The 17,072-nt window shown below is 48.0% G+C and overlaps 1 protein-coding gene across 2 annotated transcripts in view; it reads left to right on the forward strand.

Moving 5' to 3' along the window:
* NLGN2 (neuroligin 2) overlaps positions 1 to 16,405 on the forward strand; it is a 48,009-nt gene extending 31,604 nt beyond the window's left edge. For both annotated transcript variants that reach the window (XM_081886771.1, XM_081886772.1), the window contains 3 exons: positions 5,729 to 5,914; positions 12,144 to 12,933; positions 14,793 to 16,405. In XM_081886771.1, the coding sequence (XP_081742897.1) occupies positions 5,729 to 5,914; positions 12,144 to 12,933; positions 14,793 to 15,612 (1,796 nt within the window). In that variant the 3' untranslated portion in view covers positions 15,613 to 16,405. The remainder of the gene's footprint in view (positions 1 to 5,728; positions 5,915 to 12,143; positions 12,934 to 14,792) is intronic.
* Positions 16,406 to 17,072: the final 667 nt, after the last annotated feature.

Consider the following 17,072-nt stretch of genomic DNA (forward strand, 5'->3'; position numbering starts at 1 on the left):
CTTCAAGAACACTGTCCCACCATCTCGTCCTCCATCGTCCCCTTCTCCTTGTGCCCTCCATCTTTCCCAACATCAGGGTCTTTTCCAGGGAGTCTTCTCTTCTCATGAGGTGGCCAAAGTCTTGGAGCCTCAGCTTCAGGATCTGTCCTTCCAGTGAGCACTCAGGGCTGATTTCCCGAAGAATGGAGAGGTTTGATCTTCTTGCAGTCCATGGGACTCTCAAGAGTCTCCTCCAGCACCAGAATTCAAAAGCATGAGTTTGACCAAACTGCGGGAGGCAGTGGAAGACAGGAGGGCCTGGCGTCCTCTGGTCCAGCGGGTCATGAAGAGTCAGACATGACTAAATGACTAAACAACAACAAAACAACGACAAATAACTCCTTCTTGACATGTGACATCAGTCTATGGATCCTTCGCCCCCACCATGAGTTAAAAGCATCCTTTCTTCGGCGATCAGCCTTCTTTATGGTCCAGCTCTCACTTCCATACATCACTACTGGGAAAACCATGGCTTTTACTATAGGTAAAGGTAAAGGTACCCCTGCCCGTACGGGCCAGTCTTGCCAGACTCTGGGGTTGTGCGCCCATCTCACTCAAGAGGCCAGGGGCCAGCGCTGTCCGAAGACACTTCCGGGTCACGTGGCCAGCGTGACATCGCTGCTCTGGCGAGCCAGAGCCGCACACGGAAACGCCGTTTACCTTCCCGCAAGTAAGCGGTCCCTATTTATCTACTTGCACCCGGAGGTGCTTTCAAACTGCTAGGTTGGCAGGCGCTGGGACCGAGCAGCGGGAGCGCACCCCGCCGCGGGGATTCGAACTGCCGACCTTTCGATCGGCAAGCCCTAGGCGCTGAGGCTTTAACCCACAGCGCCACCCGCGTCCCGGGCTTTTACTATACGGACCTACAAATCTGGAATGGAGTCCCTAAGGCGGTTGGATGAGGCCTTGCTTGCCTCCTTCCAGCAACTCCTGCAGCCAAACTGGTGCCAAGCACCCTACTCTGGTTTCCTTTGGGCCACACCTGCGAGGCCGAGAGGGGGGTTTTGTCGTCTGGGCAGCCCAGGACCTCCACACGCACTGCCTAGTCTTGCACCCCAAGGAGGTCACTTTGGGGCTGATGACGCAGTGGTTTGGCTTCACCCTGGAAGCGCACTCCATTGTCTCTAGAGACAGACGGTTGCCGATAGGAAGCAGATACAGATTCTGGCTCCATCTAGCTCAGACCTGCCTGGAGAAGCCACGAGGGATTTGAACCCAGGACCAGCTGCCCTATCCACTCAGCTTCTGCAAAGGGGAAGATGCACGCAGGCATTGTGTAATGTGGGAAGGGGGCCTCCCGCCGGCCTCTGGGTTGGGGGTGAGATTCTGACCTGGAGCGTGGACCCCTCTTCTGAGGCTCGGCCTCGCTTGCCCAATCTGCGTCGGGCTGCCGGTTCAAGCCCCGTCTCGGCCCCTTCCTCTCGCCTCCGCTCCCCCTGCGGGTGTGAAATTTACCCAGGCGCAGTCGAAATTAATATTTCATTAAAAAGCTTTTAATAATTAACGGCGAGGCCTCGTTATCTCCAGCAAGAAAAGGGGAAAAAGCGGGCGCCCCCGGGATGGAGCAATGATTAATTTTAAAGGAGACGTGGCTGTGCGGACGGGAGCGTTGAGCAGAGGCAGAAAGAAAGAAAGAAAGAAAGAAAGGCCTTTTCTGATCGATCGCTTGGCTGAGCTTCCCTTTGTGTTGTGTGTTGAATCGGGAACGGGAGGAAATTAAGACCTAGGACCCTTGTACCTATGGGACCGCCTCTCCTGGTATGCCCCGCGGAGAGGTCCACACATGACAACACCTTGGAGGTCCCGAGCCTCAAGGAGGTTAGATTGGTCTCAACTAGGTCCAGGGCCTTTTCAGTACTGGCCCCGACTTGGTGGAACGCTCTGTCCCAAGAGACCAGGGCCCTGCGGAACTTGACATCTTTCCACAGGGCCTGCAAGACAGAGCTGTTCCGCCTGGCCTTTGGTTTGGACTCGGGCTGACCCTTATGTTTCCCTCCCCTTACGGTTTTGATTTATCAGCTATTTTAAAATGAGGCTGCATTTTAAATTGCATTTTAACCTGTATTTTAAATTGGTTCCCCCCATTATGTTTTTACTGTGATTTTATTGGTGTTAGCCGCCCTGAGCCTGGCTCTGGCCGGGGAGGGCGGGGTATAAATTATTATTATTATTATTATTATTATTATTATTATTATTATTATTAGGGTCAGGAGCAGCCTCTGTTGCAACCTGGTGCCTGCCAGATGTTGGGTGTGTTTTTTTGGCGGGGAGGGAATCCAGTTGGACTTGAAGCATGGAATCATAAAATCATAGAATTGAAAGGGACCCAGGGGTCATCTAGTCCAACCCCGATGCAGTGCAGGAATCTCAGCTAAAGCATCCATGACAGATGGCCACCCAACTCTGCTTTAAAACGTCCATGGAAAGGGAGTCCATTACGTCCTGAGGAAATCCATTCCACAGCCAGAAGGGGAACCAGGATGGGTCGGAAGATGCTTAACAACTTGGGACCAGTTTACCTGCAAAGTCGCCTTGCCAAACGCAGCTGCTTCGATTGGCAGAATTGGCGCTGCTATGGGACCTTGTGATTCCTGTTTTCTGCATTTTTAAGAACCCGATCGCTTAGTGTGGCAGCGAGCAAGAGATCAAGCCCGCTTGTTGTTGTTTAGTCGTTTAGTCGTGTCCGCCTCTTTGTGACCCCCTGGACCAGAGCACACCAGGCCCTCCTGTCTTCCACTGCCTCCCGCAGTTTGGTCAAACTCATGCTGGTTGCTTCGAGAACACTGTCCCACCATCTCGTCCTCCGTCGTCCCCTTCTCCTTGTGCCCTCCATCTTTCCCCACATCAGGGTCTTTTCCAGGGAGTCTTCTCTTCGCATGAGGTGGCCAAAGTCTTGGAGCCTCAGCTTCAGGATCTGTCCTTCCAGTGAGCACTCAGGGCTGATTTCCTTCAGAATGGAGAGCTTTGATCTTCTTGCAGTCCATGGGACTCTCAAGAGTCTCCTCCAGCACCAGAATTCAAAAGCATCAATTCTCTGGCGATCAGCCTTCTTTATGGTCCAGCTCTTACATCCATACATCACTACTGGGAAAACCATAGCTTTTAAGCCCACTAAAAACATGCTCAAAACATGAAGGAACTTTTCACCACATGTGGTGGACCTGCCCCAAGGTGAAAGACTTCTGGGAAAAGATTTAGAATGAATTGAAAAAAATGTTTGAAATATACATTTATAAAGAAACCATAGGCCTTTCTTCTGGAATTGCCCAAGAAAGATGTTAAATTATTTTTGTATGCCACAACTGCTGCTCAAATTTTACTAGCTAAGAAGTGGAAAACGCAAGAACTACCAATTGTAGAAGAATGGCAGATGAAGATGATGGATTTTTCGGAGCTAGCTGACCTGACCGGAAGAGTCTGCCACCAGAAGGAGGAGGAGTATCAGGAAGAATGGACGAAATTTAATGACTATTTAGTTAAATACGTTAAGTTAAACTAACTGGAAATAGCTTGCAAGTACTAGATCGGCTTAGGATTTCATATAAGTTAAGTGTTGAATTAATATGTTTAATCCTGAATTGAAAAGTTAGAACGATGATAAGTGATTAAGTTAAGTTTATAAGGACTTTGATTAGGAAAACCATTAAAAGGATGTGCAATGAAATTCAACCAAGGGGAAGCGAGGAAGTCACTTAACAATGTTAATAAGTGTAATTTTAATAAGGTTATGATTGATGTTTGTTTGTTTGTTTGTTTGTCTGTTTATAATTTTGTGAAAACCATTAATTTTTTTTTTAAAAAAAAATACAATAAAAACATGTTATATTCTGTTGGAAGTTGCCCAGAGTGGATGGGCAATGCAGCCAGATGGGTGAGGTAAAAGTAATAAATTATTATTATTATTATTATTATTATTAGTGTTATGTACTGCAATTCTCACCCTGGGCCAGCAGGGGGATACTGTAGATAGTTTTCACTCAGGTCCACATATGCAAATGAGGAATTGAAAGTGACATTCAGTGATTAGATAGTTTCAGAAAGTTGTTACTGTTGCGTTGTAGTGGAGCTCTATATAAGCAGGCTGGCTGAAGCCTCCAGTTCAGTTCTGTTCTGGCCTGTGAATAAACAAGAGCAGTGTGAAGAATCGCTGTGTCGTCTGATATGTTCACCCACAACTTAACAATTATTATTATTATTATTATTATTATTATTATTATTATTATTGACAAGCCTACCCAGATGCTTAGAAAGCTGAGGCAATTTGAATCCATTTTTTTGTTTTTTTAAGTAGGGAGCTACTTAAAAAGAAGGACACTGACAAACTGGAACGTGTCCAGAGGAGGGCAACCAAAATGGTCAAAGGCCTGGAAACGATGCCTTATGAGGAACGGCTAAGGGAGCTGGGCATGTTTAGCCTGGAGAAGAGGAGGTTAAGGGGTGATATGATAGCCATGTTCAAATATATCAAAGGATGTCACATAGAGGAGGGAGAAAGGTTGTTTTCTGCTGCTCCAGAGAAGCGGACACTGAGCAATGGATCCAGACTACAAGAAAGAAGATTCCACCTAAACATGAGGAAGAACTTCCTGACAGTAAGAGCTGTTTGACAGTGGAATTTGCTGCCAAGGAGTGTGGTGGAGTCTCCTTCTTTGGAGGTCTTTAAGCAGAGGCTTGACAACAATATGTCAGGAGTGCTCTGATGGGGTTTCCTGCTTGGCAGGGGGTTGGACTCGATGGCCCTTGTGGTCTCTTCCAACTCTATGATTCTATGATCTGAGGTATCAAAAGGTGTGTGTGTGTGTGTGTGTGTGTGTGTGTGTGTGTGTGTGTGGTTTCCCCCGGAAATCAGAGTTATCAGAGTGGCCGGGGCAACCCACCTGGATGGGCGGGATATAAATAATACAAATATTATAAGATGATGATGATGATTATCAAAAGGAATTTGTGTGTGATTGCGCACCTCGTTTCTCCCAAACCAGCCTTGATCCGGATTGAGAAAAAGCAACGCCCCGGCTGTGTTTTAAGATGTATGCAGCCTAAATTTACCGTATTTTTCGCTCTATAGGACGCACCCGACCATAGGACGCACCTTGTTTTAGAGGGGGAGAACAAGAAAAAAAAATTCTCCCCCTCTCTGCTCAGCGCCCCTTCAGCGAAGCGGCAGGAGAAACGGAGCCCCTTCCATTTCTCCTCCCGCTTGGCTGAATGGGCGCTGCCCAGCTCTCCCTCTCTGCTGAAGCCGGGAGAGTCTTGCTCTCCAGGCTTCAGTGAAAGGAAACCGAAGCCTCCGGAGCACAGCGGGAACTTGCACTGTGCTCCGAAGGCTTCAGGCGGCTATCCCTGAAGCCTGGAGAGCAAGAGGGGTCAGTGTGCACCGACCCCTCTCGCTCTCCAGGCTTCAGCGAAAGCAATGCGAAGCCTCCGGAGCGCGGAGGGAGCGCTCCCTCTGCGCTTTGGAGGCTTCGCGTTGCTATCGCCGAAGCCAAGGAGCCTGCATTCGCTCCATAAGACGCACACACATTTCCCCCTTAACTTTTGGAGGGGGGAAAGTGCGTCCTATAGAGCGAAAAATACAGTACGTTGGCTGCGGGCCTGCACTAAATCGCGCCTTTCCCCCTGGACGCTCGTACTCCTCTTCCTCCTCCTGACACGGCTTTTTTCCTTTCTTTCCTCCCCTTCCCCTTGGCAGGATTCATGAGCACCGGCGACCAGTCCGCCAAGGGAAACTACGGGATCCTCGACCAGATCCAGGCCCTGCGGTGGCTGAACGAGAACATCGGGCATTTTGGGGGCGACCCAGAGCGGATCACCATCTTCGGTTCAGGAGCCGGGGCTTCGTGCGTCAATCTCCTCATCTTATCCCACCACTCAGAAGGTAGCGCTCGTTCGGCGTTATGGCAGCGGGTTCGCAGGGTTTTTTGGGTGGTGGGGGATTAAGCGAAGCAAAGTGAGTTAAGGCAGCACAGTTTTGCACCCGATCCAAACCGCATTCGGCAACATGGGCCGCCATTTTGCCTAAACCCGGCAGAGGGGAAATAATAATAATAATAATAATATAATATAATAATAATAATAATAATAATAATGATAATAATAATAATAATAATAATAATAATTTATTTATACCCTGCCCATCTGGCTGGGTTTCCCCAGCCACTCTGGGCGGCTTCCAACACAATATTAAAATGCAGTAATGCATCAAACATTAAAAGCTTCCCTATACAGGGCTGCTTTCAAATAAACCTTTGAAATACAGTGGTGCCCCGCAAGACGAACGCCTCGCAAGACGGAAAACCTGCTAGACGAAAGGGTTTTCCGTTTTGGAGGCGCTTCGCAAAACGAATTTCCCTATGGGGTTGCTCCGCAAGACGATAAAATCTTGCGAGTCCCCGCGTTTTTTTCCGCTTTCCCCCCCTTTTCCTAAGCCGCTAAACCGCTTATCAGCTGTTCCGCTGATAAGCCGCTTAACAGCTGATCGCTAGAAGCCGCTAGACAGCTGTAGCGCTAATCCGCTAAGCTGTCAATGGGCTTGCTTCGCAAGACGAAAAAACCGCTAGATGAAGAGAATCGCGGAACGGATTCTTTTCGTCTAGCGAGGCACCACTGTAGTTATTTACCCGTGTGGCCAAACTGAACAGGCCTAGGCTCCAACCTAAGTACCCTGATCTGGTCGTGCCCCACAGAACATCCCCTTTGGAGGCGACTTAGGCCCCAGTCTCCGTTCAGCTGAGCTGGGCATGAGGCAGGGCCTTATCGGTCGTGGCTCCTCCCAAACTTTGGGGCTCCCTCTCTCGAGAAGCCAGACATACTCCCTCCTGGTTGGCCTTCTGCCAGCAGGCAAAGACTGTTTCATTCCCACGGGCCTTTGGGGACTGACTATTATAATTATTATTATTTTACATTTCAAAATAAACATTTTACTAACATTAAATTATCAAATGACTTCCCTTCTTCTCCTTCCATGGCTCATTTTACATATCATACATTCCTGCATATTTCACTATAACCATTCAAATCAGTTTCCCACTTTCACAGCCGTCAAAAATTACCGTATTTTTCCGTGTATAAGGCGCCCCCTATTTTGGGAGACTCCAAAGTAAGAAAACACCCCTCAACACTATCCGTGTATAAGACAGGCCCCAATTTTAACCCTAATTTTTTTTTGGGGGGAAACCCTAGTCTTATACATGAGAAAATACAGTATTTGTTGAATTTATCATAGTGCTGCCAGCCTTTTCAGCTGTATAGTTATTTTCCATATATTAAATAAATGTTTTCCACCCCTCTTTAAATATATGTTCTTCTTGCTCTCTTATTCTATGTTGCCAATTTTCTTTAGTTGGGACCTCGCTCACTTTCCATTTTGGGGCTAACAAAACACAGGCCGCAGTTGTTGCATACATAAATAACCTTTTCTGACACCTAGGAATTTCTGTCTGGGTTATTCCCAACACCTGGGACACAGGTGGCGCTGAGGGTTAAACCACAGAGCCTAGGACTTGCCGATCAGAAGGTCGGCGGTTCGAATCCCTGCGACGGGGTGAGCTCCCGTTGCTCGGTCCCTGCTCCTGCCCACCTAGCAGTTCGAAAGCACGTCAAAGTGCAAGTAGATCATTAGGTACCACTCCGGCGGGAAGGTCAACGGCGTTTCCGTGCGCTGCTCTGGTTCGCCAGAAGCGGCTTCGTCATGCTGGCCACATGACCGGAAGCTGTATGCCGACTCCCTCGGCCAATAAAGCAAGATGAGCGCCGCAACCCCAGAATCGGCCACAACTGGACTTAATGCTCAGGGCTCCCTTTACCTTTTTATTCCCAACAAAAAGGACTCTGGGTTTTTTTTTGGGGGGGGGAGTAGTTTTAAACATTTTTTTCAATTCATTATAAATTATTTCCCAATATACTTTTACCCTTCTACAATTCCACCATATATGAAAGAATGTTCCATATGCATCTCTGCATCTCCAGCATTTATCTGATTTTGTTTTATAAATCTTAGCCAACCTACTCGGAGTTAGATACCATCCATGAATCATTTTCAAATAATTCTCTTTCAATAAATAACATGCAGTAAATTTCAGGTCTCTTTTCCAAAGTTTCTCCCAGAGGTTAAGATCTACATTGTGTCCTATATCTATTGCCAAGTGTCCTATATCTATTGAAACTTTAACTAGCTCGTCTTTTGTTTCTCATTCTAATAAAAAATATTACATTTTAGGCAGAAGTTTATCCTTGTTTTGTAAGAATTCTTTTTCAAATTGTGAGCTTTGATCCAGAAATCCATTCTTTCTATCTAATTTAAACATGTCATATATCTGGTGATATTAACTCTCTTAATTGTAATTGCTTCAGTGGGACATAACCGTAAATGTGTTTTTCTTTCCAGCAGTTTTTTATATTTCTCCCAGACTCTCTCTATATATACTTCCTAAGATTGTGGTTCAAAAAACTCTCATAGATTTTAGCCTTCCCATACCAAAGGCATGCATGACAGCTGAATTTTAAATCGTGACCTTCTAAATCTAAAATACCTGCATTATCCAATGCAATCAATTCTTTTAACCAACACAAACAAGCTGCCTCATAATACAATTGCACATCTGACACTTATCTGAAAGAATATTATTTATTAATATATTTGCATATCGATTGCTTTAATTCCCGCTACGAAAGAATTACCTATTTCTCTAAAACCTTGATCATAAGTGACCATGAAATATTATCAAAAGCTTTCTCTGCATCTAGAAAGATTAGTGTGGCCTATTTTTTCATTTATTACTTCCAGATACTCTATTAAATTAATTACATTTCTTATATTGTCTTTCTTTTGTCGGCCTGGTAAAAACCCGGCCTGTTCTCTATGGATTGCCTCAGTTAATGTCCTTTTCAATCTATTAGCCAAGATTGTAGCAAATAGTTTGCAGTCAATCATGAAATTGGTCTGTTATTTTTGGTCTTTGTTAAGTCGCTGTCTTATTTGAGGATCAAAGTAATGAATGCATCTTTCCATGAGGCTGGGGCTACTCCCATCACCAAATTTCTGCTCATGCTGTCCTTAAGTGGTTTTATAAGTGGATCCTGAAACTTTTTATAATAAATTGCAATAAGTCCACCTGGCCCTGGTGCTTTTCCCATCTTCATTCGATTTATTGCCATTTGCAGTTCCGATAAAGATATGGGTGCATTCAGAATTTGGCGGCTTTATTTAGATACTCCGGGGTATGCAACAGTCACTTAAATAAGAATCCATTTTCTTAAAGTTCTCCTTCTCACAATGGTATAATAAATAAATTTTTTTTCCCAAATGCTTTCCTTAACTCTATTGGGCTAGTCAAATGCTTATCCTCATCAACAATTGATTGTCTTTCTTTTTTGAGTTGCCATGCTAAAAACTTACCAGGTTTATTAGCAAATTCAAAACTTTTCTGTTTCATTCATTTAATTTTCATCTCAATCTCTTGATTAACTAACGCCGAAAATTGTGCTTGTAGGAGTTTAATTGCTTGACATGCATCTTTCTCTTTTGGTTTTGCGATTAACTCCTTCTCCTCATTCAGTCGAGCATCTAATATCTCTTGTTTCTTTTCCCCTCCTTTCTCTTTTTTGAAAAGCATTTTGTTGAATTAGGAAGCCTCTCATCACTGCCTTACTGGCATCTCACACTACACTTAAATCAGGTCAAATCAGGTCAAAAGATTATTGTAGAGTTGCCCCTTACTCACAGTTTGTTCATTTTCCACCACCACATCGTTTAACCTCCACCTAAACGAAGATCATTTCTCACCTGTTATTGTCATCAAGATGGCATTGTGATCAGATAGTGTCTTAGGTTGAATTTCTACCTTTTTTTACCCTGGTTGTTAATTCTTTCGAAGCCCATAAATAGACTATTCCGCTTGAAGAATTGTTTGTGTTTGAGAAAAAAGCAGATTGACATTCTAATGGATGCTTAAGTCGCCATAGGTCAATTACCGTATTTTTCCATGTATAAGACGCCCCCATGTATAAAACACCCCCTACTTGGGGGGACTCAAAATTAAGAAAATGGGGGGATATTGTCAAGAGTTGTTGAGCTTTTGGGGGGGATTGCTCACCCGATGCTGACAATTGCACACGTCACAGAAGACAACAATCAACTGCACAATCACCGCCGGCAGCTGCCAATCAACCACCCAGTTGACGCAACGGCAGCCAATCGCCAACAGCTCTTCACACAGCCACCAATCACCCGCCCTATCGCCGCTGAGAATCTCGTGCTCGCGGCTGCAACCAATCGCCCGTCACCCCTCAGCACTACCCATGTATAACACAAGCCCAAATTTTAAGCATAGTTTTAAAATAAAAAAACCCTTGTGTTATACACAGAAAAATACGGTAAGTCAAAATTGGATACCATGTTGAAAAAAAGACATTTTGTAGATTCCCTTCTTTTGAATTTATTTTCAGTACAGTTCTGTCTAAGTCAAGGGAAACAACAGCGTTAAAAGCACCTATCATCATCATTTTAGTATCGCACAGATCAAACAATTTTTCTTTCAGATTTTTAAAAATCAGTTTTCCGTTCATTGGGTGCATATATTCCCACTACAGTAATTGGTCCTCCACCTAGTCTCACTTCAATAGCCATCGTTCTGCCTTCTTCATCTTTAAAGGTGAATTTAGGATCTCGTTTGGGGTTAACATACAGTACATCATCACTCCTCTCTTTTTAGTTTTATCAGAATAGATAAACTCTTGTCCCAGACCTTTATTTATTAGTAATTTTCTATGTTGTCTTTTTCTATGTGTCTCCTGTAAGCGAATGTCTAATTTCTGCTTTGTCAAGATATGCGCTATTATATTCCTTTTTGTTTTGTTATTTAGTCCATTTCCATTCCATGAATAGATTCCAAGATCCATCTTAAATCAGGAGTGTCCAAACTTTTGTCAGATGGCCAGATTTGATGAAATGAACATGCGTGAGGGCCGACCAGAGGGCCAACCATAGTTGCTGAGCTTTTTTTAGGATTTTACCCCGGGAGGTAAACAGGGGCCGGATAAAACCAACCGGTGGACTGGATTCGGCCCCCGAAACGAACTTTGGACATACCTGATCTTAAATTATATCGTGTGTTTGTTTGTGTGTGTGTGTGTGTGTGTATGTGTGCAAGATATATACAGACAGACAGACACACACACACACACAGCCAAACCTTGGTTTTTTGTTGTCTCTGATGCGGAACATTTCGGCTCCTGAACGTCGAAAGCCCGGAAGTAAGTGTTCCGGTTTTCTAATGTTTTTCAGAAGCCAAACATCCAACGCAGCAGACAAGCGGCTTCCGATTGGCTCTTCCGATTCCAAGAGCCAATCAGAAGCCGTGCCTCAGAAATCAAATGTTTTGGAAGTCAAACGTCCTTCTGGAACGGATTACATTTGACTTTCAAGGTACCACTGTGTGTGTGTATATCTCACAATTCCAGTTTTCCTTCTACTCCCTTCTCTCTTTACTTTTTGTCCTCTTCCTCTTCAGTCAGCAGGAAGGAAGGAGAAAGCAAAATATTCCCAATTAGATTATGCAGAAATCCACCAGTTTTTAAAAAATATATAGAAATTCACAATCCATAAAGCGTATCCCACTCAGTCAGCCAAAATCGAAGCAGAAAATTATATTTATATATTTGAGTGTGCCCTCCACTCCATAAAAGAAAACAATCTCAGAAGCCAAGAGAGAAAAGCACAAAAGTCTTCAGGAATCGCTGATAAATCCTTGCATAAAACATGCCAAGGGGGAAGAAAATCAATCAATCAATCAATCAATCAATCAATAAACTGATTTAAGAGTAGTGTGGGATGCCAGTAAGGCAGTGATGAGAGGCTTCCTAATTCAACAAAATGCTTTTCAAAAAAGAGAAAGGGGCACATTTGTCCATTTCTCCACTGACTTTGCAGCGTCCACTTTGCGCCTCGGTTGTCAAACGTCTCAGAACTCGAACAGTCTTCCGGAACAGATTACATTCAACAACCGAGGTTCCACTGTAATAATAATAATAATAATAATAATACATCCCAATGGCTTCTCCAGCCATTCCCTTCTCCTCTTGACCGCTGACTGTCCTTTTCCTTCCAGGTCTATTCCAGAAAGCCATCGCGCAGAGCGGCACAGCCATCTCCAGCTGGTCGGTCAACTACCAGCCCCTCAAGTACACCCGCATGCTGGCCTCCAAAGTGGGCTGCGACCACATGGACACGAGCGACACGGTGGAGTGCCTGAGGCGCAAGGCCTACCGGGAGCTGGTAGACCAGGACATCCAGCCAGCCCGCTACCACATCGCTTTTGGCCCCGTGGTGGATGGGGACGTGGTCCCGGACGACCCGGAGATCCTGATGCAGCAGGGCGAGTTCCTCAACTACGACATCCTCATCGGGGTCAACCAGGGCGAGGGCCTCAAATTCGTGGAGGACTCCATGGAGAGCGAGGACGGCATCTCGGCCAGCTACTTCGACTTCACCATCTCCAACTTCGTGGACAACCTCTACGGCTACCCGGAGGGCAAGGATATCCTTCGCGAAACCATCAAGTTCATGTACACGGACTGGGCGGACCGGGACAACGGCGAGATGCGCCGCAAGACCCTCCTGGCCCTCTTCACTGACCACCAGTGGGTGGCGCCGGCTGTGGCCACCGCCAAGCTTCACGCCGAATACCAGTCGCCCGTCTACTTCTACACCTTCTACCACCACTGCCAGACGGACACGCGCCCCGAGTGGGCGGACGCGGCCCACGGGGACGAGATCCCCTACGTCTTCGGGGTGCCCATGATCGGCGCCACCGACCTCTTCCCCTGCAACTTCTCCAAGAACGACGTCATGCTCAGCGCCGTCGTCATGACCTACTGGACCAACTTCGCCAAGACGGGGTGAGACAATTGTGCGAATGGTTTTATGCACTAATAATAATAATAATAATAATAATAATAACTTTTATTTATACCCCGCCCTCCCCAGCCAAGGCCGGGCTCAGGGCTAACAAGCAATAATAAAAACAAGTTGAATGAATACAACTTAAAAACAACATTAAAATACATTAAAATATTGGAGCATTAAAATATTAAAATGTAGCGTCATTGCAGGAGGAGAAAGGAAAAGAAAAAAGAAAGAGGGAGAGGGAATCAAATTGGCTGCAAGCCAAAGGCCAGGCGGAACAACTCTGTCTTACAGGCCCTGCGGAATGAAATCAGATGCTGCAAGGCGCTGGTCTCATGAGACAGAGCGTTCCACCAGGCTGGGGCCAGTGTTGAAAAGGCCCTGGCCCTGGTTGAAGCTAATCTAACTTCCTTAGGGCCCGGGACCACTTGCGTGTTGCTATTTATGGACCTTGAGGCTCTCCGTGGGACATACCGGGAGAGGCGGTCCCATAGGTACGAGGGTCCTAGGCCGTGAAGGGCTTTAAAGGTCAAAAGCAGCACCTTAAATCTGACCCTGTACTCCACCGGGAGCCAGTGCAGCTAGAAAAGCACTGGGTGAATATGGTCCCATGGCAGAGACCCTGTGAGGAGCCTCGCTGCAGCATTCTGCACCCGCTGGAGTTTCTGGGTCAGATTTAAGGGCAGCCCCGCGTAGAGCGAATTACAGTAGTCAAGCTTGGAGGTGACCGTCGCATGGATCACTGTGGCCAGGTCGGGGCGGGAAAGGTAAGGAGAAGATACGTTGCTTGGCTATTTTAGTTCCTTGGTGAGATCAGCAGAGTACCGCCCTTTGCAGCTTTAAAACTTGGAAGCTGATTTAACCTCCAAGAAACAAGAATCCAGGATGCTTTAAGGCAGACTGGATTCAACACCCCCCCCCCCAGTATTATTCCTTTTCTCCCACTTAAAAATAACCATCTCTCACACCCATCATTTTGTGAAGATGTAAAAGTAGCATTTACTTACATAATCCAGATCTCTGAGCGGCTAGGCAAAATGTTGTCTGAAGTGCATATTGTGACATCGGTTTCATAATTTTTAACCCGGCAATATATTGCAAATCAGGACATGTGTGTTATGCAAAAATCACAATGTGGGGGAAACCGCAAACCCTAACCCAATGCTTCTCTCAATTCCTGCAGCCCCTCTTGACTCTGGCAGCTTAGCTGTCCCCTGACTCCTTCAGGGGGCAGCGAATCACAAGAGCAGGCGCCAGCAAAAATCACAGTGAACTTTTTGTTTTTATCGTGAGATAAAGTAAAGGCATAGAGCAGGGGGTCAGCAAACGTTTCCAGCAAGGGGCTGGTCCACTGTCCCTCAGACCTTGTGGGGGGCCGCACTATATTGGGGGGGGGGGAAATGAATGAATTCCTGTGCCCCACAAATAACCCAGAGATGCATTTTAAATAAAAGGACACATTCTACTCATGTAAAAACACCAGGCAGGCTCCACAAATAACCCAGAGACGCATTTAAAATAAGAAGACACATTCCACTCATGTAAAAACATGCTGATTTCTGGACTGTCCATGGGCTGGATTTAGAAGGCGATTGGGCCAGATCCAGGCCCCGGGTCTTACTTTGCCTACCCACAGTATAGAGTCATGATGATAAACAACATAAATTGAAATTTTGAGGGAACCAAGGAGGGAGTGAAAGTTGTAGGTGGAATGATCAATTGCTAAAGTTGAAATGTTGTTGCCTTGCTTGTTTGTTAAAATTTATAAATGAAATAATTTCGAAAAGCTGGAGTCCAAAACGCAAATGATGACGGTGGTGATGATCTCCATCTCCTCTCCCCCTTTCCGCAGGGACCCCAACCAGCCGGTGCCGCAGGACACCAAGTTCATCCACACGAAGCCCAACCGCTTTGAGGAGGTGGTGTGGACCAAGTTCAACACGAAGGACAAGCAGTACCTCCACATCGGCCTGAAGCCCCGGGTGCGAGACAACTACCGCGCCAACAAGGTGGCCTTCTGGCTGGAGCTGGTCCCGCACCTTCACAACCTCCACGAGCCGCCCTACACCTCCACCACCACCCGGATCCCGCCTTACGTCACCCGCTGGCCCACCACCCGCGTGGGGCCCAGCACCACCCGCCGGCCCATCCCCACTCTGCCGCCGGACGAGGACGACGTGGTCCGCCCCCAGCGCTACGTCCCCTTCCCGGGCGACTCGCGGGACTACTCCACCGAGCTGAGTGTCACGGTGGCCGTGGGGGCCTCGCTCCTCTTCCTCAACATCCTGGCCTTCGCTGCCCTGTACTACAAGCGAGACAAGCGCCACGAACTGCGCAGCGGGCGCCGGCTCAGCCCCCAGCGCAACGCGGCCAACGACCTGGTGCACGGCGGCCAGGAGGAGGAGATTATGTCGCTGCAGATCAAGCACTCGGAGCACGACGCCCACGACTTGGAGCCGCTGCGGCCCCACGAGATCCTGCGCCCCGCCTGCCCCCCCGACTACACCCTGGCGCTGCGGCGCGCCCCCGACGACGTGCCCCTGATGACCCCCAACACCATCACCATGATCCCCAGCACTATCACGGGCATGCAGGCCCTTCACCCCTTCAACACCTTCCCCACCGGACACAACAACACCTTGCCCCACCCTCACTCTACCACCCGTGTATAGTTGCCCTCCCCTCCGTGCCCCTTGGCCGCCCCGGCCCGCCCCGCTCGGGCAAAGAGCGGGCCACCTTTCCTGCCACGTGGACGGGTCTTTTGTACAACGTTGCGGGGGGAGGGGGGGTCTAGCTGACGGAGTGGTCGGGCGATTCAGAGGTCCGCCCGTCTGTCCCCACGGCACACGGCACGGACGGGCTGGCAACGGTTCTCCACCCTGCTTGGGTCCCGACACCCGTGGCATGGCATGGCAGCAGAGGCGGGCGGCACCGGCGATCTCGCTTCCTTTTGGGGTGCTGGGGGTTCTTTCCGGCACGGGGCAAAGATGCGGGTCGCCTTCCCACCCTCGTTTTCCGGACGGGCGGCGGAACAGCGGCCGTGGTTTTCACCGGCGCTCCCAGGAGGAAGATTGGCCTGCCGTTCCTTGTCCATCTGGGTCCGGACGGCAAAGGCATCCTTTGTCCTTCCTGGCGGAGATAAGGGAAGCCTGACTCGCAGGGAAAGAGAGTCCCCGCCGTGGCTGTGATTGACAAAAGAAGGCAGACCCTCTGCCCCCAGGGGGGTCGGCGACGCCACTCTAAAGCTGTCGGCTCGGCTGGGATGGACGGACGGACAGTGGAGAGATGGTGGAGAGGAGGGGCGGGAGGGTCAAAGGTCAGAGAGAGGGGAGAAAGAGAGACGGGAGCCAGTTCGCCTTGGCGAAACATCTCTCTGGGTGGTGAAGGTGCCCTGTGGTCCGCTCAGCGTCAAATTCCCAGTGCTGGATTGCTGAGGAGGGAGCAGCCAGTCAGCCCAGAGAGATCCTGCCCCCTTTCTTTCACCACCACTCCTTATGTTTCCTTTCTCGAATCTGTTTGGCAGGGGTGGGGAGAGAGAAGTGAAGGAGACCTGGAGTTGTGTGTGTCCATAGTGCAGAAGCAGGGGCACGTTCCTCCCCAAGGCAATCGTCCCACCAGCGATGGCTGGTTCGCAGCTGCCGAAAAAGGGTCTCCCTGCTGGAACGAGGAACGAGCCCTGCCTCTTTTCGCTGTTGGGGGGGGGGGGGATACTTCTCAAAATCCCAGTGCCTTCCTTGCACAATTTGTCGAGGGTTAGTTGACCCTTTCTCGTCCGCCGGGGGCCAATTTGCTGCCCCCACCTCCCTCCAATTTGGTGCAAGAGCTAAAGCTTTGCCCAGAATCACTAGGTGTTGTTGTTTTTTTGGGTGGTGGGGGGGAACTTAACAGTGTGGGGATGTGGAGCATCTAGAAGGGAACCCAGAGAGAGGGGGTTCAAAGCGGGGGTGGGTGGGCAGGCAGCATGCGCCAACTAGCTTGTTCCCAAGGCGAAATTTTTGAATGCAACAACTGGAAATCCGCTCTCCCCCCTGAAGGGTGTGACTACAAGATTTGGGGAGGAGGGGGAAGCTGCTAAGAAAACTTGCAAAGGTACACTGCATGTTCCAGGCTTTATTTTATTTTATTTTTTATC

The sequence above is a fragment of the Podarcis melisellensis genome (assembly GCF_964234715.1).
Source record: "Podarcis melisellensis genome assembly, chromosome: 13".
NCBI classification, from domain to species: domain Eukaryota; kingdom Metazoa; phylum Chordata; class Lepidosauria; order Squamata; family Lacertidae; genus Podarcis; species Podarcis melisellensis.